The 21,634-nt window shown below is 37.5% G+C and overlaps 7 protein-coding genes across 7 annotated transcripts; 3 read left to right on the forward strand and 4 right to left on the reverse strand.

The window, feature by feature from the left end:
* Nucleotides 1-3,140: 3,140 nt before the first annotated feature.
* Nucleotides 3,141-5,347, reverse strand: LOC128600418 (hemoglobin subunit beta-like). The gene is made up of 3 exons (XM_053612894.1): nt 5,103-5,347; nt 3,622-3,844; nt 3,141-3,484 (listed from the first exon to the last, which is right to left on the reverse strand). The coding sequence occupies exons 1-3, from the start codon at nt 5,177-5,179 to the stop codon at nt 3,356-3,358; spliced, it is 429 nt and encodes a 142-aa protein (XP_053468869.1). The 5' UTR covers nt 5,180-5,347; the 3' UTR covers nt 3,141-3,355.
* Nucleotides 5,348-8,025: 2,678 nt separating this feature from the next.
* Nucleotides 8,026-8,813, reverse strand: LOC128600416 (hemoglobin subunit alpha). The gene is made up of 3 exons (XM_053612892.1): nt 8,656-8,813; nt 8,343-8,550; nt 8,026-8,236 (listed from the first exon to the last, which is right to left on the reverse strand). Exons 1-3 carry the CDS (start codon nt 8,748-8,750, stop codon nt 8,108-8,110), a joined length of 432 nt encoding a protein of 143 aa, XP_053468867.1. The 5' UTR covers nt 8,751-8,813; the 3' UTR covers nt 8,026-8,107.
* Nucleotides 8,814-9,695: 882 nt separating this feature from the next.
* LOC128600417 (hemoglobin subunit beta) lies at nt 9,696-10,521 on the forward strand. The gene is made up of 3 exons (XM_053612893.1): nt 9,696-9,858; nt 9,968-10,190; nt 10,315-10,521. The coding sequence occupies exons 1-3, from the start codon at nt 9,767-9,769 to the stop codon at nt 10,444-10,446; spliced, it is 447 nt and encodes a 148-aa protein (XP_053468868.1). The 5' UTR covers nt 9,696-9,766; the 3' UTR covers nt 10,447-10,521.
* Nucleotides 10,522-12,899: 2,378 nt separating this feature from the next.
* On the reverse strand, nt 12,900-13,679 carry LOC128600708 (hemoglobin subunit alpha-like). The gene is made up of 3 exons (XM_053613368.1): nt 13,523-13,679; nt 13,212-13,419; nt 12,900-13,105 (listed from the first exon to the last, which is right to left on the reverse strand). The coding sequence occupies exons 1-3, from the start codon at nt 13,615-13,617 to the stop codon at nt 12,977-12,979; spliced, it is 432 nt and encodes a 143-aa protein (XP_053469343.1). The 5' UTR covers nt 13,618-13,679; the 3' UTR covers nt 12,900-12,976.
* Nucleotides 13,680-14,553: 874 nt separating this feature from the next.
* LOC128600700 (hemoglobin subunit beta-like) lies at nt 14,554-15,375 on the forward strand. Its single transcript, XM_053613359.1, has 3 exons — nt 14,554-14,738; nt 14,848-15,070; nt 15,170-15,375. The coding sequence occupies exons 1-3, from the start codon at nt 14,647-14,649 to the stop codon at nt 15,299-15,301; spliced, it is 447 nt and encodes a 148-aa protein (XP_053469334.1). The 5' UTR covers nt 14,554-14,646; the 3' UTR covers nt 15,302-15,375.
* Nucleotides 15,376-18,441: 3,066 nt separating this feature from the next.
* Nucleotides 18,442-19,231, reverse strand: LOC128600307 (hemoglobin subunit alpha). Its single transcript, XM_053612671.1, has 3 exons — nt 19,072-19,231; nt 18,759-18,966; nt 18,442-18,652 (listed from the first exon to the last, which is right to left on the reverse strand). Exons 1-3 carry the CDS (start codon nt 19,164-19,166, stop codon nt 18,524-18,526), a joined length of 432 nt encoding a protein of 143 aa, XP_053468646.1. The 5' UTR covers nt 19,167-19,231; the 3' UTR covers nt 18,442-18,523.
* Nucleotides 19,232-20,035: 804 nt separating this feature from the next.
* LOC128600305 (hemoglobin subunit beta) lies at nt 20,036-21,026 on the forward strand. Its single transcript, XM_053612669.1, has 3 exons — nt 20,036-20,199; nt 20,309-20,531; nt 20,821-21,026. The coding sequence occupies exons 1-3, from the start codon at nt 20,108-20,110 to the stop codon at nt 20,950-20,952; spliced, it is 447 nt and encodes a 148-aa protein (XP_053468644.1). The 5' UTR covers nt 20,036-20,107; the 3' UTR covers nt 20,953-21,026.
* The last annotated feature ends 608 nt before the right edge of the window (nt 21,027-21,634 follow it).

The raw sequence follows: 21,634 nt of genomic DNA on the forward strand, positions 1-21,634 counted from the left end.
CTTCAGAACACATTCATTTGCACGGTGAAATTACATGGAATACTTCGATGCGGCCTTTATCTGCTGTTTGGACTGCAAGTTCTGGCACCCATTCATTTACATTTTATGGACTTATGTGTTCCGATGAAGACACAGGCATACAAATCATGGATGACTTGGGGTACATTATTATTTTTGGGTGAACTAACATTTTAAACGGCTTCTGATCATAATTACACATTGGTTTGTGTGCTTCGGCAATATTTTATTGGTCAACTTGTGTACAAGGCTTATACTGTGTGTTTGTAGACAATAAATGTACTGAGCATTTGAAGTGTGATAATGCTGTGTTTTTTGATAATTTTATACTCTTATTCTCATTTTGGATACAATTTTATTTATTTAATGTACTAATATTGAGTACATCTAACTTGAATGCACTATTAATGAGTACATCTAACTTAAATGCTAGTTGAGCCAACTTAGACTGCAGTTGAATAAAGAAGTTGAGATGACTTAAGTTTTCCTAACTAAATTTTATAAGTTACAATTACGTTTTTATTTGTTAAGTGAACTTTTCTATTGAAGTTCACAAAACTCAAAAAAAAAAAAAAAAAAAAAAAAAAACAATGGAAAAAGGCCACTTAATATATTAAATTGAGTCAACAAAATTTTTTTACAGTGCAGGTGGAAGTGGTACACCACGCAAAGTACTAATCTCCAAATATCTGTCTCGCGCAAAAATAGGCGTGAGTGGAGCGGCGATAATATCTGAGGTAAGACAACATAACCTGTCAAAATTACTATGAGCTTTTTGATACGCTATGAAAATAATATGAACTTAATGTCATAATATCATTAAGGTGTGTGTTACGTAAGGAACTGAAAAATAAGGTACACAAGACGTGGTAATGCGGCCACGAAAATAATTCTAAAATTCAACGGTCTTTAAGTTAATTATTCCCTTTATATCTATTTGTTCAGTGCTGTAATGTGCTCAAATGTATATTTATGTATTAAACATTTTATGGACAACCAGCGTGTTGTGTATGTTGTGAAATGGGATTTATTATTATTACTATTATTATTATTATTATTATTAATAGGTAAGGATGTCTAAAAACAGGTTCAAAAAAGATATCGAATGGGTCAGTAATGCACCTTTAAGAGAGGCTTCCAATTAAAGAGAACGTTCCAAAAGGGTTTTTTTTTGTTTTGTTTTGTTTTTTTAAACGAACCTTTAAGGTTCCCCCACAGCTGCAATCTCTAGGAACCTCAAAAGGTTCACTTTTGAACCTTTTCTTCTTAGAGTGCATTTATCATATTTACTGAACCACTGAAATGTTTTTTTTTTCCCCCAGGTGTAAAACACAACAAATTCCAAAAAAGTTTATAAATATTTTTTGTATTTGTTTACAATGCGCCACAATGCAGTGCAACTATACAGTGAGGGAAAAAAGTATTTGATCCCCTGCTGATTTTGTATGTTTACCCACTGACAAAGAAATGATCAGTCTATAACTTTAATGGTAGATTTATTTGAACAGTGAGAGACAGAATAACAACAAAAAAAATCCAGAAAAACGCACATCAAAAATGTTATAAATTGATTTGCATTTTAATGAGGGAAATAAGTATTTGACCCCTCTGCAAAACATGACTTAGTACTTGGTTTAAAAACCCTTGTTGGCAATCACAGAGGTCAGACGTTTCTTGTAGTTGGCCACCAGGTTTGCACACATCTCAGGAGGGATTTTGTCCCACTCCTCTTTGCAGATCTTCTCCAAATCATTAAGGTTTCGAGGCTGACGTTTGGCAACTCGAACCTTCAGCTCTCTCCACAGATTTTCTATGGGATTAAGGTCTGGAGACTGCCTAGGTCACTCCAGGACCTTAATGTGCTTCTTCTTGAGCCACTCCTTTGTTGCCTTGGCCATGTGTTTTGGGTCATTGTCATGCTGGAATATCCATCCACGACCCATTTTCAATGCCCTGTCTGAGGGAAGGAGGTTTTCACCCAAGATTTGACGGTACATGGCCCCGTCCATCGTCCCTTTGATGCGGTGAAGTTGTCCTGTCCCCTTAGCAGAAAAAAAACCCCAAAGCATAATGTTTCCACCTCCATGTTTGACGGTGGGGATGGTGTTCCAGGGGTCATAGGCGGCATTCCTCCTCCTCCAAACACGGCGAGTTGAGTTGATGCCAAAGAGCTCCATTTTGGTCTCATCTGACCTCAACGCTTTCACCCAGTTGTCCTCAGAATCATTCAGATGTTCATTGGCAAACTTCAGACGGGCCTGTATATGTGTTTTCTTGAGCAGCGGACCTTGCGCGCGCTGCAGGATTTCAGTCCTTCACGGCGTAGTGTGTTACCAATTGTTTTCTTGGTGACTATGGTCCCAGCTGCCTTGAGATCATTGACAAGATCCTCCCGTGTAGTTCTGGGCTGATTCCTCACTGTTCTCATGATCGTTGCAACTCCACGAGGTGAGATCTTGCATGGAGCCCCAGGCCGAGGGAGATTGACAGTTCTTTTGTGCTTCTTCCATTTGCGAATAATCGCACCAACTGTTGTCACCTTCTTACCAAGCTGCTTGGCAATGGTCTTGTAGCCCATTCCAGACTTGTGTAGGTCTACAGTCTTGTCCCTGACATCCTTGGAGAGCTCTTTGGTCTTGGCCATGGTGGAGAGTTTGGAATATGACTGATTGATTGCTTCTGTGGACAGGTGTCTTTTATACAGGTAACAAACTGATATTAGGAGCACTCCCTTTAAGAGTGTGCTCCTAATCTCAGCTCGTTACCTGTATAAAAGACACCTGGGAGCCAGAAATCTTTCTGATTGAGAGGGGGTCAAATACTTTTTTCCCTCATTAAAATGCAAATTAATTTATAAAATTTTTGACATGCGTTTTTCTGGATTTTTTTGTTGTTATTCTGTCTCTCACTGTTCAAATACAACTACCATTAAAATTATAGACTGATCATTTCTTTGTCAGTGGGCAAACGTACAAAATCAGCAGGGGATCAAATACTTTTTTCCCTCACTGTAGGTAACATAGCTAAACTACTACTACTACTATTAATAATATCAACATAATTTTCAGAGGCTTTCAGAGGGTGAAAATTTTGTCTTTTTGCAGCAGTTGGATAATTATCATCATATCAATTACAAAATGTATTTATTTGAAATCACTTTGGAAGTTGGTTGTAATCGTCTACCTCACAAATAAATGGTTTATTAAGAACCACAAGACATGACCGAGTACTGATTATTATAACATTTATTTGCTTTAAACAACAAAAGTTCCACTTCAACGCAGATAGTTTCCGATAATTTCTGATAAATCTCTGGCCATAAAAGCACATTCAGCATCTAATAGTACTGTTTCCCGAGTGCGGAGACTATGACCGCCAGGAACTTCTGCAGAGCTGCCTGCACTTCAGCTGTGAAGCTAGCACCCAGGACAGAGGCAACTACAATGGTAATGCAGTCAGCCAACAGCTATAGGAGGAAACAGAGGATAAAGAATGAACACAAGTTAAGTTATAGAACGAGAGATTAATGTGGGCTAAATGTTAAACTGGCAGTGAATTAACCAACAGAAGTAATGGCTTACAAATAAATCAAATAAGACACACCCTGAAGTTTTGGGGATCCACGTGCAGTTGTTCAGAGTGCAGCACACTCAAGTCGGCGTAAGTGCTCTTAATGTTGTCCATGTTCTTCACAGCTTTCTCCAGACCACGCATTACCGTCAAGCCGTGGGCAGCAACTTTGGGATTTCCCAAGATGGCAGCGGCGTTATACAAGTTTCCAAATTTACTGAAATACCTCTGGGTCCATTTGTACACGACCAGACACCTGAGTAGCATTAAAAAAAAAAAAAAAAAAAGTACTTATAATTGTTAATCCTTGAAGATGGGTTCATTCAGGGGGGGTCATATCAGATATGTGCATGTCTCTTACAAAACGGTTTTCATAGAATTCATTCAAGTATATGTAGTACCCTAACACTACTTACTAACCCTGTAGTACGCGAGTACATTATTAGAAAAAAAAAAAAGGTTATTTGGATAGTTAGCCTTTCTAAATCTGTTCTATCAGAAATGTTCTGAAGTGTTCTATAACCTTTGAGGCAGTGGTTCTCTACTGGGGGCCACATATAAATTCTAGAACATTGTTTTTTGTTTTTTTAATTAATTCATTTAGCTGTATGTAAGCCAGGATTGTGAACCTTTACACTATGATGTACATAAAAATGAGAAATATTAATAAATAAAGTTAATTATACACAGCACACTATGACACAAACCAACAGTTTGCAGTACTGCTAGCCACATGCTGATAAAGCCTACAACTATTTCAAATGGATAAGTTTTTAGATAGAGGACATAGTCTTTTATCTGAGAAAGCTAATACAGAAGTTTGAGAACTACCGCTTTAAGGGTCCCCCCAGAAGTTTGGATGTATTTTTTCCATAAGTTTGTACATTACTTTAGCTTAATAACTACAGTGCATAGTTATAAACCTAGTTTGTTAGTGCAAGCAAATCAAATCAGCTTGCAAGCAAAGTGCTTCTAAAGCTGTAGAAGATTAAACTGTTTATTTTCAAATTCTCAGGTGCTGTTTTTAAAACATGATTTTCATGTATTTTATTTTAAATGTAGGCTGTGTGTCAGAAATACTGCCCACCCTTCTGTGCATTTGTTCATTGGAAAGCCATAAAGTCTGTTCAACATGTTTCAACAATCAGTATGTGATTTAGACAAAATGACCGATAGACATTCCTTAACCTTCACAGTTTGCCGCCCACACAACCGACCACAAAAGCTAACGTGGCCCCACAATAGGTCAGATCTGAACCAACGGCTGAAATTATTATGCTGAAATACATTATGCACCGCATATCAAAGACGTTCACAAGAATCCTACTGCAGCAATCGGTCTGATTAGCATCAAATGCTCAGAGACAAAAATGAGGCACGGATTGAGAGAAAATTAACGGTTTGAGAAGTGACGTAGGCAGCATGTAACTGGATTATTTTATTCACAAATCGCACACGGAAAAAGAACAATACTCGCTAAAAAAAATGTTACCTAAAAACGTGACATAAATTACCTCAAAATGTTTTGTGGAGAAATACCATAAAGCAGTTTACCGCCTACAAATGCCTCTATGGTCGCAATGCACCTCATCCGTCAGCAAAGTGTCCAAAAAAAAAAAAAAATTAACAAGAGACATTGAGAGTAATATAAAATAAAATGAATTACTTGACTTGGACGCATCCAAGATGTCCACGGACGAAATTTCGCAAGCAAAATTATATTAAATAGGAAAGTGCAACCTCGATAGGATCCAATATAAACGTGTACAACCACTGACAGAAAGCTCAAAGCTCAATTGCTTGTGCAGGAAACTTAACGGCTTGCGGAAGTGACGTTGGCAGTAATGTAATTGGTTGATAGTGAAGACATTGTATTGAACTCATTTGTGATTCCATATAAATAATTAAATGTTGAGCCAACTCGTTTAAATACAGTATCTCACAAAAGTGAGTACACCCCTCACATTTCTGTAAATATTTGATTATATCTTTTCATGTGACAACACTGAAGAAATGACACTTTGCTACAATATAAAGTAGTGAGTGTACAGCTTGTGTAACAGTGTAAATTTGCTGTCCCCTCAAAATAACTAAACACACAGCCATTAATGTCTAAACCACTGTCAACAAAAGTGAATACACCCCTAAGTGAAAATGTCCAAATTGGGCCCAAATGTCAATATTTTGTGTGGCCACCATTATTTTCCAGCACTGCCTTAACCCTCTTGGGCATGGAGTTCACCAGAGCTTCACAGGTTGCCACTGGAGTCCTCTTCCACTCCTCCATGACGACATCACGGAGCTGGTGGATGTTAGAGACCTTGTGCTCCTCCACCTTCAGTTTGAGGATGCCCCACAGATGCTCAATAGGGTTTAGGTCTGGAGACATGCGTGGCCAGTCCATCACCTTCACCCTCAGCTTCTTTAGCAAAGCAGTGGTCATCTTGGAGGTGTGTTTAAGGGTCGTGATCATGCTGGAATACTGCCCTGCAGCCATGCTCTGCTTCAGTATGTCACAGTACATGTTGGCATTCATGGTTCCCTCAATGAACTGTAGCTCCCCAGTGCCGGCAGCACTCATGCAGCCCCAGACCATGACACTCCCACCACCATGCTTGACTGTAGGCAAGACACACTTGTCTTTGTACTCCTCACCTGGTTGCCACCACACACGCTTGACACCATCTGAACCAAATAAGTTTATCTTGATCTCATCAGACCACAGGACATGGTTCCAGTAATCCATATCCTTAGTCTGCTTGTCTTCAGCAAACTGTTTGCGGGCTTTCTTGTGCATCATCTTTGGAAGAGGCTTCCTTCTGGGATGACAGCCATGCAGACCAATTTGATGCAGTGTGCGGCGTATGGTCTGAGCACTGACAGGCTGACCCCACACCCCTTCAACCTCTGCAGCAATGCTGGCAGCACTCATACGTCTATTTCCCAAAAACAACATCTGGATATGATGCTGAGCACGTGCACTCAACTTCTTTGGTCAACCATGGCGAGGCCTGTTCTGAGTGGAACCTGTCCTGTTAAACCGCTGTATGGTCTTGGCCACTGTGCTGCAGCTGAGTGTCAGGGTCTTGGCAATCTTCTTAGAGCCTAGGCCACCTTTATGTAGAGCAACAATTCTTTTTTTCAGATCCTGCGTTCTTTGCCATGACATGCCACGAGGTGCCATGTTGAACTTCCAGTGAGCAGTATGAGGGAGTGTGAAAGCGATGACACCAAATTTAACACACCTGCTCCCCATTCACACCTGAGACCTTGTAACACTAAGAAGTCACATGACACTGGGGAGGGAAAATGGCTAATTGGGCCCAATCTGGGGTGTACTCACTTTTGTTGCCAGCGGTTTAGACATTAATGGCTGTGTGTTGAGTTATTTTGAGGGGACAGCAAATTTACACTGTTACACAAGCTGTACACTCACTACTTTACATTGTAGCAAAGTGTCATTTCTTCAGTGTTGTCACATGAAAAGATATAATTAAATATTTATAAAAATGTGAGGGGTGTACTCACTTTTGCGAGATATTGTATGTCAATACAAATAAATTGGCTATTAATTGGATCAACTGAATAAAATAAGTTGAACTTACTAAAGTCAAGTAATATTTTTTACAGTGTGGAGATGTAATCGCATGTTAATTGTGTATATTTTCATATTCATAATATTGTTCCCTATTTGAGTTGGAAAATTGATGTTGTTAAATAAAATAAATGATTGCAAATTCTGGACTGTCTGATGCTGAATTACAAAATAAGAGCCATCCAAAACTCATGTATACGCTGTTTTGTCTTTACATTTAGAAACCCGTAAAAGGAAAACTCCTTGATTCCACAGACCACTTTCACCTCAGAATGATACTACACCTTCTCACAGTGCCACTTACAGACTGACAAGACATTCTGATGTTGAATTTCACATTTTAAAATGTTTAATGGCATTTACATTTTCTTTTCATATCTAGGCCCATTTTGTTTGTTATAGGCTACTGAAAGGTCAAAAAATATATTACAGGGACACAGATGGGAAGTATCATCAGTAATTAACAAATATATCTCCTTTAGTGAATAGTGGACTAGTTCAACGAGATAGACTTCATATTGAAACCATAATGAACTTCCCTTTACTTTCACACTATCCGTTGTTACCCAGATGAGGATGGGTTCCTCTCAAGGTTTCTTCCTCATATATCATCTTAGTGAGATTTTCCTCGCCACCGTCGCCACGGACAGTACGATTATAAATAATTCCTTTCTATAACCGTGTACTGCAAAAAGTGCAATTGTACCCTCAATTTTACAAAGAACCCCAATTAAAAATAACTCTGTGTGTGTACACTGTAATGTGCTTTAATGGTGTAGGTGCACAACACTGTTATACATTTAATAAAAGATTTGTTAAACCGTATAAATAAGACGAGACAGTTGTGTATTGTTCAATTATATTTATTGTCAAGATCATTTATGGATGTCATTTTAATGATGTCTTCTGAAACTGGTACTTCATTTAGCGGTACTTCTCGGACAGAGCAAAGGCCAGGTTCTGAAGAAACTTGTCAAAAGACACATGAACTTCAGGAGTGAACTCCGCGGGGAAGAACAAGGCAATGCTCACCTCGACGGTGTGGGACAGGAGCTATCATGGAGTAACACAAACAGTTGGTTTAATCCGTCTAACGCAATCATTACAATACAAACTGTATTAACTTAAACGCAAAACATATCCGTATTAATTTCCTTACCTTGAAATTAACAGGGTCTACACGGAGCTTGAAAGCGTGCAGCTCGCTTAGTGAGCTTAGAGCTCCAGTAAGATCGTCAATGTGGCCAACGGCTTCTCCAATTTTCCTTACAATTACGCCTCCGTGCTTTTTCACTTGGGCTGATCCAGGAGTAAGATCAGACCAGTGAGAGAAGTAAGTCTTTGTCTGAGGGTAGACCTCAAACAGCCTGCATAAAAAAAACACATGAAGCAAATAAGAAACATATCCTTCAGAAGGAGCTAATACTTACCACAACAATTTATTGTCCAGTCAGTAAGAGCAATTAATTTACCTGCCAAGTGCCTCGGCGCCAATGTCATCAGCCTTCGGAGCGATCTTGGCCCAAAGGTCTTTGACGACGGCTTTGTCTTTAGCTGAGAGACTCATTGCGGCCCTGGTCCAGTTTTTCACTTCTAAAAATATGTCAAGAAAAGAATTTTGTGCATGTTCGTGTTGCATGCCGCTTTTTATGGAGTCTGATATCAGGCACACCCTGCCATATCAAATCTAGGCTCCACCTCTTGGACTAGTCAGCTTTGGAACTTCTCCAAAAAAAAAATAAAAAATACACTGCATAGAAAAATAACCTCAGATTACTTTTAGGTGTACAAATGTAGTCTACACACAGAAGAAAATGCATAAGATGACTAAAACACATAACAATACATTAGAACAATAACAGCGGTTATTATTATTATTATTATAATTATTATTATTATTATTATTATTATTAAAAGAAGATGAAGATTATGAAGAAGAAGAAGCACAGTATTATTTAAGCATTATTTAGGATTAGTCTTAAATTAATCAAAGGTGTAATATAATAAAAATGTTTTGTTTCTCTATCTATACTGAAAACCATTACAGTTATTTTAAAAAAATCTAATGGAACCACAGGGTGTGGCCATCTGAAATTTTAGATAAACTGTTCTTTCAGTCCTATTTTTTAATAGGCCTAATGTTGACATTTTATATTTAAAGACATTAAATATTTTAAGTAGGTTGTAGTATAGTAGGTGAAATGTAAAACTTAATACGTTACTTTACGTTACTGGCTTTATTATTCGTTCAATTAAATGGCTCGATGGTCTGATATTTTTTATGCAGCTTACTTGTTTGTTTGTTTTTTACACCATCCAGTTTTTAAAAATATCTGATCGTGCACGTGAGTAGAAAAGGAAACGCCCTAATTACCCTACTATTAGCCAAAAGGGTTGGATGCTTGGCGCACCGCCGATCTATTTGGAGCTTGCCCACTTCAGGAGCTCGTCCAATCAGTATTTTCCTTCAGTCCAGGGAGGGGATTTTCAGCGTCAATAAAAAGAGCCCCGCTGCAAAATAGGTAAAGATTCGTTCAGAACAGGTTTTGCTCAAGAATTAAAAGAATTCATTAAGACATCAATATGGTTCATTGGACAGACGCCGAGCGCCATATCATCGCTGACCTGTGGGGAAAGATCAACCATGACGAAATCGGAGGACAGGCCCTGGCCAGGTAGGCTTATGCTATGTGAAAATTCGAAATACCTCCAAAAATTTCAGTCTCGCGTGTTTCTCTTTCGGTGCAGACTGCAGATAACATACGTGTGTGTCTTGTTGTCTAGACTTCTGATTGTGTATCCATGGACCCAGAGGTACTTCTCTTCCTTTGGTAATCTATCCAATGCCGCAGCCATCATAGGAAACCCCAAGGTGGCTGCCCATGGAAAGGTGGTCCTTGGTGGTCTGACCAAAGCTGTGCAAAATTTGGACAACGTTAAGGGCACCTACGCTCAGCTGAGTGCGCTTCACTCTGAAAAACTGCACGTGGATCCCAGCAACTTCACGGTACGTCTGACTTCAGTGACTACAGAATGCAAAACAATATATACAGCTATTTAGATTAGGACTGGATATCAGTAATGGCAAACTGCAAGCTCCAGTTTATGACTTTTTATTTGTCAACTTTCAGCTTCTTGGTGACAGCTTTACCATAACTCTGGCCGCAAATTTCGGACCCTCAGTCTTCACCCCTGAAGTGCACGAGACTTGGCAGAAGTTCCTGAATGTTGTCGTGGATGCTCTGGGAAAGCAGTACCACTAAACACGCATGATAATATAAAGATGTGCAGGTCTTTCACTCTGTGACTAGAACATGAAATAAAATGTTAAACAACAAGTATTCTTTGTATTGTATTCTGTTGAAAGCCATGCAACAAGTTATAATATAAATTGTGAAACATATGTAGACTGTAAACTTCAATATGTAACTTTAGAACTAGAAGATTAAATGTTATTTATTTTTTAATAAGGACGCAACAAACATTAGCTCACTTGTACATGCATTGGCGTTTGCTGATGACGGGGTTAAAATAAATGATAGACTAGACCTATATGAACGTGTCTTCAATAATAAGCCACACCAGTGAACAAACAAATAAGTAAATAAATAGAAACTATATACTTGTGCATATACATTTAAACGTTTAATCGGCATTCTTAGCTTCCTAGAAGGGTACTGCTCTGTCTGACAGAGACGCACTGAAGTGTATGTTTCTACATTATTTCTTTAAGGGTTCCCCCAGAGAGACAACTGAAAAAAACCTCTTATGCTTGTAAGGTGTGGTGGGGGCGAGAGGATCCAAAAATTGTGCGGAGGATATGAAAAAAAATGAGGAAAGTTTAATTTTTTTAATGAGTAGTTTTACAGTATGGCATGTGCATAGCCCTTCACGTGTAGGTAATTATAATATGGCCCATAACCTGTAAATTGCCTGTAATTAAATCTCCAGGAATGTTAAATTACTCCTACTTTTTTACATTAAACAGTGTCTCTGTAGATTGACAAAACGGCGGGAGCAAAGACTTGCCACAGGTTTTAGGACAGAACAATACGTTTTCATCCTGACAAGTTACACCAGACAGCTGCCTTTTGTTGCTTTTCTCAAATTATTATCGAGAACTTGGAATTAAAATGTTCTAACAATTCTATGATTTTAAGGTATTGAATAAATTTTTTTTGACCTTCCAAGGCAAGTTAGTTCTATACGGTATATTTTGGCGTAAAATCTTTCGCATACACTGACATGTACATAACATATAAGACTAATGACTGGGGTGGTGTGTTGGGGGGGGGGGCAGTTGATTAGCTAATTTGTGAACATGAACAAAAATATTGGGATTAACAAAATTAGATTAAATAAATTTACAGAAATAAAATGTCAGAGAGAGAGAGTGTCATATATCAAGGAAACGCTGGACTTCAGTTCCCATCAGCCACTGCACTGCACTACATGTCACATGACCACCTGCACCTGATTCACGTTTGTTAATGAGCACACTTGTGTATATATAGCCATTGTCTGCACTGTTTCCCTGTCTTTCGTTTGTCTTAGATCGCCGTGTTCCATGTCACCATGTTTATTGAGCTTGTTAGTTTATGTTTAGTTTTGCTACAGTATTATGCCAAGTTGTCTTAGTGTCTTTGTTTTGTTGTTTGTTTAACAAACTATTTGAAAATCTGCGATTGCTTCCGAACCCTACGTTGAAACGTGACAGACAGAGAGAGAGAGAGAAAGAAAGAGAAAACCCGGATTTTATATTTATGTTGATTAAGTTCAAGAACAAAGAGAATCGATGTAATTTCTTACTATATAGGTAGAGTAACACTGCTGTGACCATATTGGAATAATACAGTAAACCACAGAGCATCACTAACTGTAGAACTAAAAACACTTAGCAGAAGCAGGACAGGAACCTGCTCTTGCTATTTTCTTTATAAAAAAAAAAAAAAAGTTTTTGATTAAAAATGAAGGATAGCTTTAATTGCTTTAGCTAAGCAGATTAAGTGCAACAAGTGCAAACTGGAGGTAAAGCTAATGTTAGCCTAACTGGGAAGCTAACTTTTGCAAGTTAGCCTATATTAAAAAAAATTATTATATAACAGCTTTAATAAACATTCCATTCTATAAAGACATTTGACTCTTTCATTTATTTTATATATATATATATATATATATATATATTATATATATATATATGGAAATAAAAGATTTTAAAGAAACAGTATAAAATTGCAGTGGTGATAGTTAAAGTATACTCTAAGTAAAGCTTAAGATCATGATTGAAAACCGTGTAAATACAGGATTGTGTTCATAAAAAAATACAGTACAGTGTGTTACTACTAGAAAGATTACAAACTAGTACACTTTTATGAGGATAAGTACACTCAACTGTACAGATAATCCAAATGGAAGAACCCTTGAAGAACCTCTTCTGTAAGTGTGTACAGTGTGTTTTAAGGTATATGTGTACAACACTGTTTTACATTTAATAAAAGTTTTGTTCAACCGTATGTTGTGTTTTTAACCAGAACAAAACTGCAGGACTCCCACAGCAGGTACTATTCACTCTTTTTTTTTTTTTTTTTTTTTTTTATTAAAGCGTCTTCTCCAACCTTCTTCACCCGTGCACCTGGACAACCAGTTTCAGCGACACCTAGTGTTCAGGAATGTATTTCAACGTATCACACCTTATAAATAAGACGAGACAGGTGTGTGTTGTTCAATTATATTTACTGTCAAGATCATTTATGGATGTCATTTTAATGATGTCTTCTGAAACTGGTACTTCATTTAGCGGTACTTCTCAGACAGAGCAAAGGCCAGGTTCTGAAGAAACTTGTCAAAAGACACATGAACTTCAGGAGTGAACTCCGCGGGGAAGAACAAGGCAATGCTCACCTCGACGGTGTGGGACAGGAGCTATCATGGAGTAACACAAACAGTTGATTTAATCCGTCTAACGCCATCATTACAATACAAACTGTATTAACTTAAACGCAAAACATATCCTTATTAATTTCCTTACCTTGAAATTAACAGGGTCAACACGGAGCTTGAAAGCGTGCAGCTCGCTTAGTGAGCTTAGAGCTCCAGTAAGATCGTCAATGTGGCCAACGGCTTCTCCAATTTTCCTTACAATTACGCCTCCGTGCTTTTTCACTTGGGCTGATCCAGGAGTAAGATCAGACCAGTGAGAGAAGTAAGTCTTTGTCTGAGGGTAGACCTCAAACAGCCTGCATAAAAAACACATGAAGCAAATAAGAAACATATCCTTCAGAAGGAGCTAATACTTACCACAACAATTTATTGTCCAGTCAGCAAGAGCAATTAATTTACCTGCCAAGTGCCTCAGCGCCAATGTCATCAGCCTTCCGAGCGATCTTGGCCCAAAGGTTTTTGACGACGGCTTTGTCTTTAGCTGAGAGACTCATTGCGGCCCTGATCCAGTTTTTCACGTCAAGAAAATAATTTTGTGCATGTTCGTGCTGTATGTCGCTTTTTATTTAGTCTGATATCAGACGCACCCTGCCATATCAAATCTAGGCACCACCTCTTACATAGACTGGCTAGTCAGCTTTGTAACTTCTCCAAAAAAAATACACTGCATAGAAAAATAACCTCAGATAACTTTTAGGTGTACAAATGTAGTCTACACACGCAAACCATTTATACGATGACTAAAACAAATGGTAATACTTCATAACAATAACAACAGAAATCCTAATTCTTATCTTCTTAAAACATGAGACCATAGAGGCATTTAAATGTTTAACTAAAGAAGAAGAAGAAGAAGAAGAATTATTTTGGGGGGTTAGTCTTAAATTCAGCAAAGGTTTAAAATAATTTTAAAAAATTGTTTTTCTAGCTGTATTGTGTTATTTCAATTATAAAATAAATTCAAATAGAACCACAGGGGGTAGCTATCTGAAATTTTAGATTAGCCGTCCTTTCAGTACTGTTTAAAAAATAATAATAATGTTGACATTTATATTTAAAGAAGAGAATTATTTTAAAGTAGATTGTAGTACACTGTAAACTATATTAACATATACTAAGCTCAAATAAATTTAAGTCTGCGTGAAATGTAAGACTTAAGTCTATTATTCGTTCAATAAATTTCTTCTATAGTCTCGTTTTTTAATGCAGCTTACTTGTTTGTTTGTGTGTTTTTTTGTTTGTTTTTTACACCATCCAATTTTTAAAAAGCATTTGATCTTGCAGATTACTAGAAAAGGAAACGCCCTAATTACCTTACTATTAGCCAAAAGGGTTGGATGCTTGGCGCACCGCCGATCTATTTGGAGCTTGCCCACTTCAGGAGCTCGTCCAATCAGTATTTTCCTTCACTCCAGGGAGAGGATTTTCAGCGTCAATAAAAAAGAGCCCCGCTGCAAAATAGGTAAAGATTCGTTCAGAACAGGTTTTGCTCAAGAATTAAAAGAATTCATTAAGACATCAATATGGTTCATTGGACAGACGCCGAGCGCCATATCATCGCTGACCTGTGGGGAAAGATCAACCATGACGAAATCGGAGGACAGGCCCTGGCCAGGTAGGCTTATGCTATGTGAAAATTCGAAATACCTCCAAAAATTTCAGTCTCGCGTGTTTCTCTTTCGGTGCAGACTGCAGATAACATACGTGTGTGTCTTGTTGTCTAGACTTCTGATTGTGTATCCATGGAACCAGAGGTACTTCTCTTCCTTTGTTAATCTATCCAATGCCGCAGCCATCATAGGAAACCCCAAGGTGGCTGCCCATGGAAAGGTGGTCCTTGGTGGTCTGACCAAAGCTGTGCAAAATTTGGACAACGTTAAGAGCACCTACGCTCAGCTGAGTGCGCTTCACTCTGAAAAACTGCACATGGATCCCAGCAACTTCACGGTACGTCTGACTTCAGTAACTACAGAATGCAAAAAAAAATCTACATAATATCAGTAATGGCAAACTCCAGTTTATGACTTTTTATTTGTCAACTTTCAGCATCTTGGTGACAGCTTTACCATAACTCTGGCCGCAAATTTCGGACCCTCAGTCTTCACCCCTGAAGTGCATGAGACTTGGCAGAAATTCCTGAATGTCCTCGTGGCTGCTCTGGGAAAGCAGTACCACTAAACACGCATCATAATATAAAGATGTGCAGGTCTTTCACTCTGTGACTAGAACATGAAATAAAACGTTAAACAACACGTATTCTTTGTATTGTATTCAGTTGAAAAACAACTACAAGGTGTCCCCAAAGTCTCCATACACAGGGGAAATTAACATGTTTTAGCTCAAAGTAATAAAAACTAAGTATGAACAATTTTGGAATACATTTTTATAATTTTTTTTTTAATAATTTCCCCTATTTATGGAGACTTTTGGGACAGCCTGCAGTTATAATATAAACTGTGAAAATGTAGACTGTAAAATGCAATTCTGTAACCGTGCTAGAACGTTAAAAGACTAAAAGGGACTTTTTTTTATAAGCAGGCACCAAACATTAGTTCACTTGTACATCAAGTGGAGCTTGCTGATGACGGGGTAAAATAATACATAGACTAGACCTACACAAAAGATTCTAGTTTTTAAATAATAAGCCACACCAGGAAACAAACAAACGTAAATAAATAGAAACTATATAGGCTACTTGTGCATATACATCTTAAAATTTTAATCGACGTTCTTAGCTTCCTAGAAGCGTTCACCCTATAACTCTGTCTGACAGAGAAGCACTGAGGCGTATGTTTCTGCATTGTTTCTTTAAGGGTTCCCCCAGAAAGACAACTGAAAAAATCTCTTATGCTTGTAGGGTGTGGTGTGGGCGAGAGGATCCAAAATTGTGCTGAGTATATGCAAAACTTAGGAGAGTTTCACTTTTGTTTGTTTGTTTGTTTGTTTATTAACGTTCACACAGTAGGCAGGTGCATATAGCCCTTCATGTGTAGGTAATTATAATATGGCCCATAACCTATAATTTGCCTGTAATTAAATCTCCAGGAAAGTTAAATTATTCCTAATCTTTAATTTTTTTTATTTTTATTTTTTATTTTTATTTTTTTTTTACATTAAACAGTGTCTCTGTAGATTGACAAAACGGCGGGAGCACAGACTTGCCACAGGTTTTAGGACAGAACAATACGTTTCTCATCCTGGCAAGTTACACCAGACAGCTGCCTTTTGTTTCTTTTCTCACATTATTATCGAGAAATTGGAATTAAAATATTCTAAAAATTCCATGATTTTAAGATATTGAATCCTTAAGCTTTGACTTTCAGTAGGGCCAAAGCACATCAATCGTGTACGATATATCTTGGTGTAAAATCTATCGCATATAGTGACATATAAATAACATATTGATTGATTGATTTAACTTTATCGTCCACCAATGTGGACATCTTTGGCTTCTCAAAAACAACCCCCCCCCCCCACCCCCAATTATACACATACACAATGCACAAGTTATACACATACGTCAATATAAAAATTATTCTAATTCTAAGACTAATTCCTTTTGGAAAAAATGTTTAACTAATTGGTTTATATGAAAAACAACCTTGAGATAAAAACATTAGATTACCTAATTCTGTGTACGTGTATATACATACACACACACACACACACACACACACACACACACACACACACACACACACACACACACACACACACACACACACACACACACACACACACACACACACACGTTCGAATACGAGACAAGGTCTCGTATTTTCTTTTCATCTGTTTGTAAATGGCGTTATGTTCATATTGCATATTTTTATGTAAATGATTGTATCCTTATTTCCGAAACACACTAAACCAAATCGTTGCAAAATGGCCATGCAACGTTGTCTAAAATATGCTGGAAATTTCTAGGCACACTGAATATGACACAAGGAGCAGGAACGAAAGCACAGTTGTGTTTTCCCAATGACATACAGGTCTACTTTGAACAATGAATTGCCAAATCGTTTTAATTAAAAGTTACTTGGTTATTACTGAGGCAGCAGTGTCTCAGACTCACACACGACCTGTCTGTCTGTCTGTCTGTCTGTTTGTGTGTGTGTGTGTGTGTGTGTGTGTGTGTGAGAGAGAGAGAGAGAGAGAGAGAGAGAGAGAGAGAGAGAGATAGATAGATAGATAGATAGATAGATAGATAGATAGATAGATAGATATAGATACATAGATAGATAGATAGATAGATAGATAGATAGATATTGAATGAATGAACGAACCCGTTTATAATTATGTTGAGTAATTCAGTTTAAGAACGAAGAAAATCGATGTAATTTATTGCTATATGGCTAGAGTAGCACGGCTCTGACTATACTGGAATAATACAGTAAAACACAGAGCATCACTAACTGTATAACCAAAAGTATTTACCAAAAGCAGCAAAGGAACCTGCTCTTGCTACTCTTCTTTTTATTACAAATTATATTTATTATTAAAAATGAAGCATAGCTTTAATTGTTTTAGCGAAGCAGGTTAAGTGCAACAAGTTTGAGGTATGGTAATGTTAGCCTAACTAGGCAGCTAACGTTTGCAAGCTAGCCTGGTATATTTAATAAAATGAAATGAAACGAAATTATTTATTTAATTATGAGAATAGTTTTTAGGACGTTTGACTCTTTCATTTATGAATGATATATATTTGCCAGTAAAAGATTTGAAAAGAAACAGTATAAAATTGCAGCGGTGATATTCACAGTAATATACTGTTAACAGTATGCGTAAACTCATAATTTTAAAAAAAAACAACAATGTATAAATACAATTTTGCATTCAATTTAAGCACACAGTACAGTGTGTTACTACTAGAAAGGGTTCCAAACTAGAACACTTTTATTCATTTCAATTCAATTCCATTTTATTTGTATAGCGCATTTAACAATGGACGTTGTCACAAAGTAGCTTTACAGAAATATATGAATTCAAGATATAAATTGTAAATGTATAAATGTGTACATGTATAAATGACGGTAGCAAGGAAAACTCCCTCAGACCATGTAAGGAAGAAACCATGAGAGGAACCACACTCAAAAGGGAACCCATCCTTATCTGGGTGACACTAGATAGTGCAATTATAAATAATTCCCTTCTATAACTGTGTACTACAAAAAAGTGCAATTGTACCCTCAATTTTACAAAGAACCCCAATTAAAAATAACTGTGTGTGTACACTGTAATGTGCTTTAATGGTGTAGGTGCACAACACTGTTATACATGTAATAAAAGATTTGTTAAACCGTATAAATAAGACGAGACAGTTGTGTATTGTTCAGTTATATTTATTGTCAAGATCATTTATGGATGTCATTTTAATGATGTCTTCTGAAACTGGTACTTCATTTAGCGGTACTTCTCGGACAGAGCAAAGGCCAGGTTCTGAAGAAACTTGTCAAAAGACACATGAACTTCAGGAGTGAACTCCGCGGGGAAGAACAAGGCAATGCTCACCTCGACGGTGTGGGACAGGAGCTATCATGGAGTAACACAAACAGTTGATTTAATCCGTCTAACGCCATCATTACAATACAAACTGTATTAACTTAAACGCAAAACATATCCGTATTAATTTCCTTACCTTGAAATTAACAGGGTCAACACGGAGCTTGAAAGCGTGCAGCTCGCTTAGTGAGCTTAGAGCTCCAGTAAGATCGTCAATGTGGCCAACGGCTTCTCCAATTTTCCTTACAATTACGCCTCCGTGCTTTTTCACTTGGGCTGATCCAGGAGTAAGATCAGACCAGTGAGAGAAGTAAGTCTTTGTCTGAGGGTAGACCTCAAACAGCCTGCATAAAAAAAACACATGAAGCAAATAAGAAACATATCCTTCAGAAGGAGCTAATACTTACCACAACAATTTATTGTCCAGTCAGTAAGAGCAATTAATTTACCTGCCAAGTGCCTCAGCGCCAATTTTATCAGCCTTCGGAGCGATCTTTGCCCAAAGGTCTTTGACGAGGGCTTTGTCTTTAGCTGAGAGACTCATTGCGGCCCTGATCCGGTTTTTCACCTCAAAAAAGATGTCAAGAAAAGAGTTTTGTGCATGTTCGTGCTGTATGTCGCTTTTTATTGAGTCTAATATCAGGCACACCCTGCCATATCAAATCTAGGCTCCACCTCTTACTTGGACTAGTCAGCTTTGGAACTTCTCCAAAAAAAAAAAAAAAAAAAAAAATACACTGCATAGAAAAATAACCTCAGATAACTTTTAGTTGTACAAATGTAGTCTACACACCCAAATAAGATGACTAAAACTAATCATAATACTTCATAACAATAACAACAAACACCGGAATAAAAGCCAAAGAAACACAGTATTATTTAAGGATTCTTTAGGGTTAGTTTTAAATTCAGCAAAGATGTAAAATTATTAATAGATTCAAAAGAACCCACGGGGTTTGGCCGTTTAAGTTTTCAGATAAGCTGTCCTTCCAGTCCTATTTTTAAAATAATGTTCACATTTACATTTAAAAGACGTTAAATATTTTGATTGTAGTATGCTGTAAACTATATTAATATAGCCTATGCTTCGACATAATTAATTGAAGTCTGTGTTAAATGCAAGACTTCAAACTTGACTTAAGTCTTTTCGTTCATTTAAATGCCTCTACGGTCTCGTTTTTTAATGCAGCTTACTTGGTATTTTTTTTTTAATCCATTTTGAAGAAAACATATGTTCTAATCGTGCACGTGAGTAGAAAAGGAAACGCCCTAATTACCCTACTATTAGCCAAAAGGGTTGAATGCTTGGCGCACCGCCGATCTATTTGGAGCTTGCACACTTCAGGAGCTCGTCCAATCAGTATTTCCCTTCAGTTCAGGGAGGGGTTTTCAGCGTCAATAAAAAGAGCCCCGCTGCAAAATAGGTAAAGATTCGTTCAGAACAGGTTTTGCTCAAGAATTAAAAGAATTCATTAAGACATCAATATGGTTCATTGGACAGACGCCGAGCGCCATATCATCGCTGACCTGTGGGGAAAGATCAACCATGACGAAATCGGAGGACAGGCCCTGGCCAGGTAGGCTTATGCTATGTGAAAATTCGAAATACCTCCAAAAATTTCAGTCTCGCGTGTTTCTCTTTCGGTGCAGACTGCAGATAACATACGTGTGTGTCTTGTTGTCTAGACTTCTGATTGTGTATCCATGGACCCAGAGGTACTTCTCCTCCTTTGGTAATCTATCCAATGCCGCAGCCATCATAGGAAACCCCAAGGTGGCTGCCCATGGAAAGGTGGTCCTTGGTGGTCTGACCAAAGCTGTGCAAAATTTGGACAACGTTAAGAGCACCTACACTCAGCTGAGTGCGCTTCACTCTGAAAAACTGCACGTGGATCCCAGCAACTTCACGGTACGTCTGACTTCAGTAACTACAGAATGCAATATCTCTCTCTCTCTCTCTCTCTCTCTCTCTCTCTCTCTTTTTATATATATGTATGTATGTATGTATGTATGTATGTATGTATGTGTGTGTGTGTGTGTGTGTGTGTGTGTGTATATATATATATATATATATATATATATATATATATATATATATATATATATATATATGTATGTGTTTTACAGCTATTTACATTAGGACTGGATATCAGTAATGGCAAACTCCAGTTTATGACTTTTTATTTATCAACTTTCAGCTTCTTGGAGACAGCTTTACCATAACTCTGGCCGCAAAGTTCGGACCCTCAGTCTTCACCCCTGAAGTGCACGAGACTTGGCAGAAGTTCCTGAATGTCGTCGTGGATGCTCTGGGAAAGCAGTACCACTAAACACGCATCATAATATAAAGATGTGCAGGTCTTTCACTCTGTGACTAGAACATGAAATAAAACGTTAAACAACACGTATTCTTTGTATTGTATTCTCTTGAAAGCCATGCAACTAGTTATAATATAAATTGTGAAACGTATGTAGACTGGAAACTTCAAGTATGTTACTTTAGAACTAGAAGATTAAATGTAGGTGTTTTTTTTTTTTTTTTGTTTGTTTTTATAAGGACGCAACAAACATTAGCTCACTTGTCATCAGCAAACGCCACTGGATGTACATGGGATTCTGATCCATGGGCCTAGTTATTCAATAAGAGGCCACACCAATAAACAAACAAACAAGCAATTAAATAAAATTAAACTGTGTACGTGTGCTTATATTATACCTCTCTGTCGATACGTTAAACTTTTAACCAATAGCCAGTGTTGACTCAAACATCTACATATACTTTTAAAATTGTAATTTTCACAACGTAGAAGTTAAAGCAACTAAATTAGACAATTTTTTTGAGTTATAAGGAAAAGTTACACGTCTTTCTGTGGGAATAATAATCGAGTAATTCCTGAAGTCCCTCACATTATTATTATTATTATTTTATGAAAATAGGAAAATGAACACGCTTAGTGTTATTCAATGGATATTTGTATAGTTAATAGTTCATAGCTATAGGCCTAAGCATCA

Source organism: Ictalurus furcatus, chromosome 24 (assembly GCF_023375685.1).
Source record: "Ictalurus furcatus strain D&B chromosome 24, Billie_1.0, whole genome shotgun sequence".
In the NCBI taxonomy this organism is placed as follows: domain Eukaryota; kingdom Metazoa; phylum Chordata; class Actinopteri; order Siluriformes; family Ictaluridae; genus Ictalurus; species Ictalurus furcatus.

Excerpts from the sequence above, each read along its gene's own strand:
- LOC128600417 (XM_053612893.1), top strand. The coding sequence starts at position 9,767 with ATGGTTCATTGGACAGACGCCGAGCGCCATATCATCGCTGACCTGTGG. Across the intron at positions 9,859-9,967 it reads GGAGGACAGGCCCTGGCCAG|ACTTCTGATTGTGTATCCAT; the intron begins GTAGGCTTATGC and ends CTTGTTGTCTAG. Across the intron at positions 10,191-10,314 it reads TGGATCCCAGCAACTTCACG|CTTCTTGGTGACAGCTTTAC; the intron begins GTACGTCTGACT and ends GTCAACTTTCAG.
- LOC128600305 (XM_053612669.1), top strand. The coding sequence starts at position 20,108 with ATGGTTCATTGGACAGACGCCGAGCGCCATATCATCGCTGACCTGTGG. Across the intron at positions 20,200-20,308 it reads GGAGGACAGGCCCTGGCCAG|ACTTCTGATTGTGTATCCAT; the intron begins GTAGGCTTATGC and ends CTTGTTGTCTAG. Across the intron at positions 20,532-20,820 it reads TGGATCCCAGCAACTTCACG|CTTCTTGGAGACAGCTTTAC; the intron begins GTACGTCTGACT and ends ATCAACTTTCAG.
- LOC128600307 (XM_053612671.1), bottom strand. The coding sequence starts at position 19,166 with ATGAGTCTCTCAGCTAAAGACAAAGCCCTCGTCAAAGACCTTTGGGCA. Across the intron at positions 18,967-19,071 it reads GGCGCTGAGGCACTTGGCAG|GCTGTTTGAGGTCTACCCTC; the intron begins GTAAATTAATTG and ends TTTTTTATGCAG. Across the intron at positions 18,653-18,758 it reads TTGACCCTGTTAATTTCAAG|CTCCTGTCCCACACCGTCGA; the intron begins GTAAGGAAATTA and ends ACTCCATGATAG.
- LOC128600418 (XM_053612894.1), bottom strand. The coding sequence starts at position 5,179 with ATGAGGTGCATTGCGACCATAGAGGCATTTGTAGGCGGTAAACTGCTT. Across the intron at positions 3,845-5,102 it reads TCTCCACAAAACATTTTGAG|GTGTCTGGTCGTGTACAAAT; the intron begins GTAATTTATGTC and ends AATGCTACTCAG. Across the intron at positions 3,485-3,621 it reads TGGATCCCCAAAACTTCAGG|CTGTTGGCTGACTGCATTAC; the intron begins GTGTGTCTTATT and ends TTCCTCCTATAG.
- LOC128600708 (XM_053613368.1), bottom strand. The coding sequence starts at position 13,617 with ATGAGTCTCTCAGCTAAAGACAAAGCCGTCGTCAAAAACCTTTGGGCC. Across the intron at positions 13,420-13,522 it reads GGCGCTGAGGCACTTGGCAG|GCTGTTTGAGGTCTACCCTC; the intron begins GTAAATTAATTG and ends TTTTTTATGCAG. Across the intron at positions 13,106-13,211 it reads TTGACCCTGTTAATTTCAAG|CTCCTGTCCCACACCGTCGA; the intron begins GTAAGGAAATTA and ends ACTCCATGATAG.
- LOC128600700 (XM_053613359.1), top strand. The coding sequence starts at position 14,647 with ATGGTTCATTGGACAGACGCCGAGCGCCATATCATCGCTGACCTGTGG. Across the intron at positions 14,739-14,847 it reads GGAGGACAGGCCCTGGCCAG|ACTTCTGATTGTGTATCCAT; the intron begins GTAGGCTTATGC and ends CTTGTTGTCTAG. Across the intron at positions 15,071-15,169 it reads TGGATCCCAGCAACTTCACG|CATCTTGGTGACAGCTTTAC; the intron begins GTACGTCTGACT and ends GTCAACTTTCAG.
- LOC128600416 (XM_053612892.1), bottom strand. The coding sequence starts at position 8,750 with ATGAGTCTCTCAGCTAAAGACAAAGCCGTCGTCAAAGACCTTTGGGCC. Across the intron at positions 8,551-8,655 it reads GGCGCCGAGGCACTTGGCAG|GCTGTTTGAGGTCTACCCTC; the intron begins GTAAATTAATTG and ends TTTTTTATGCAG. Across the intron at positions 8,237-8,342 it reads TAGACCCTGTTAATTTCAAG|CTCCTGTCCCACACCGTCGA; the intron begins GTAAGGAAATTA and ends ACTCCATGATAG.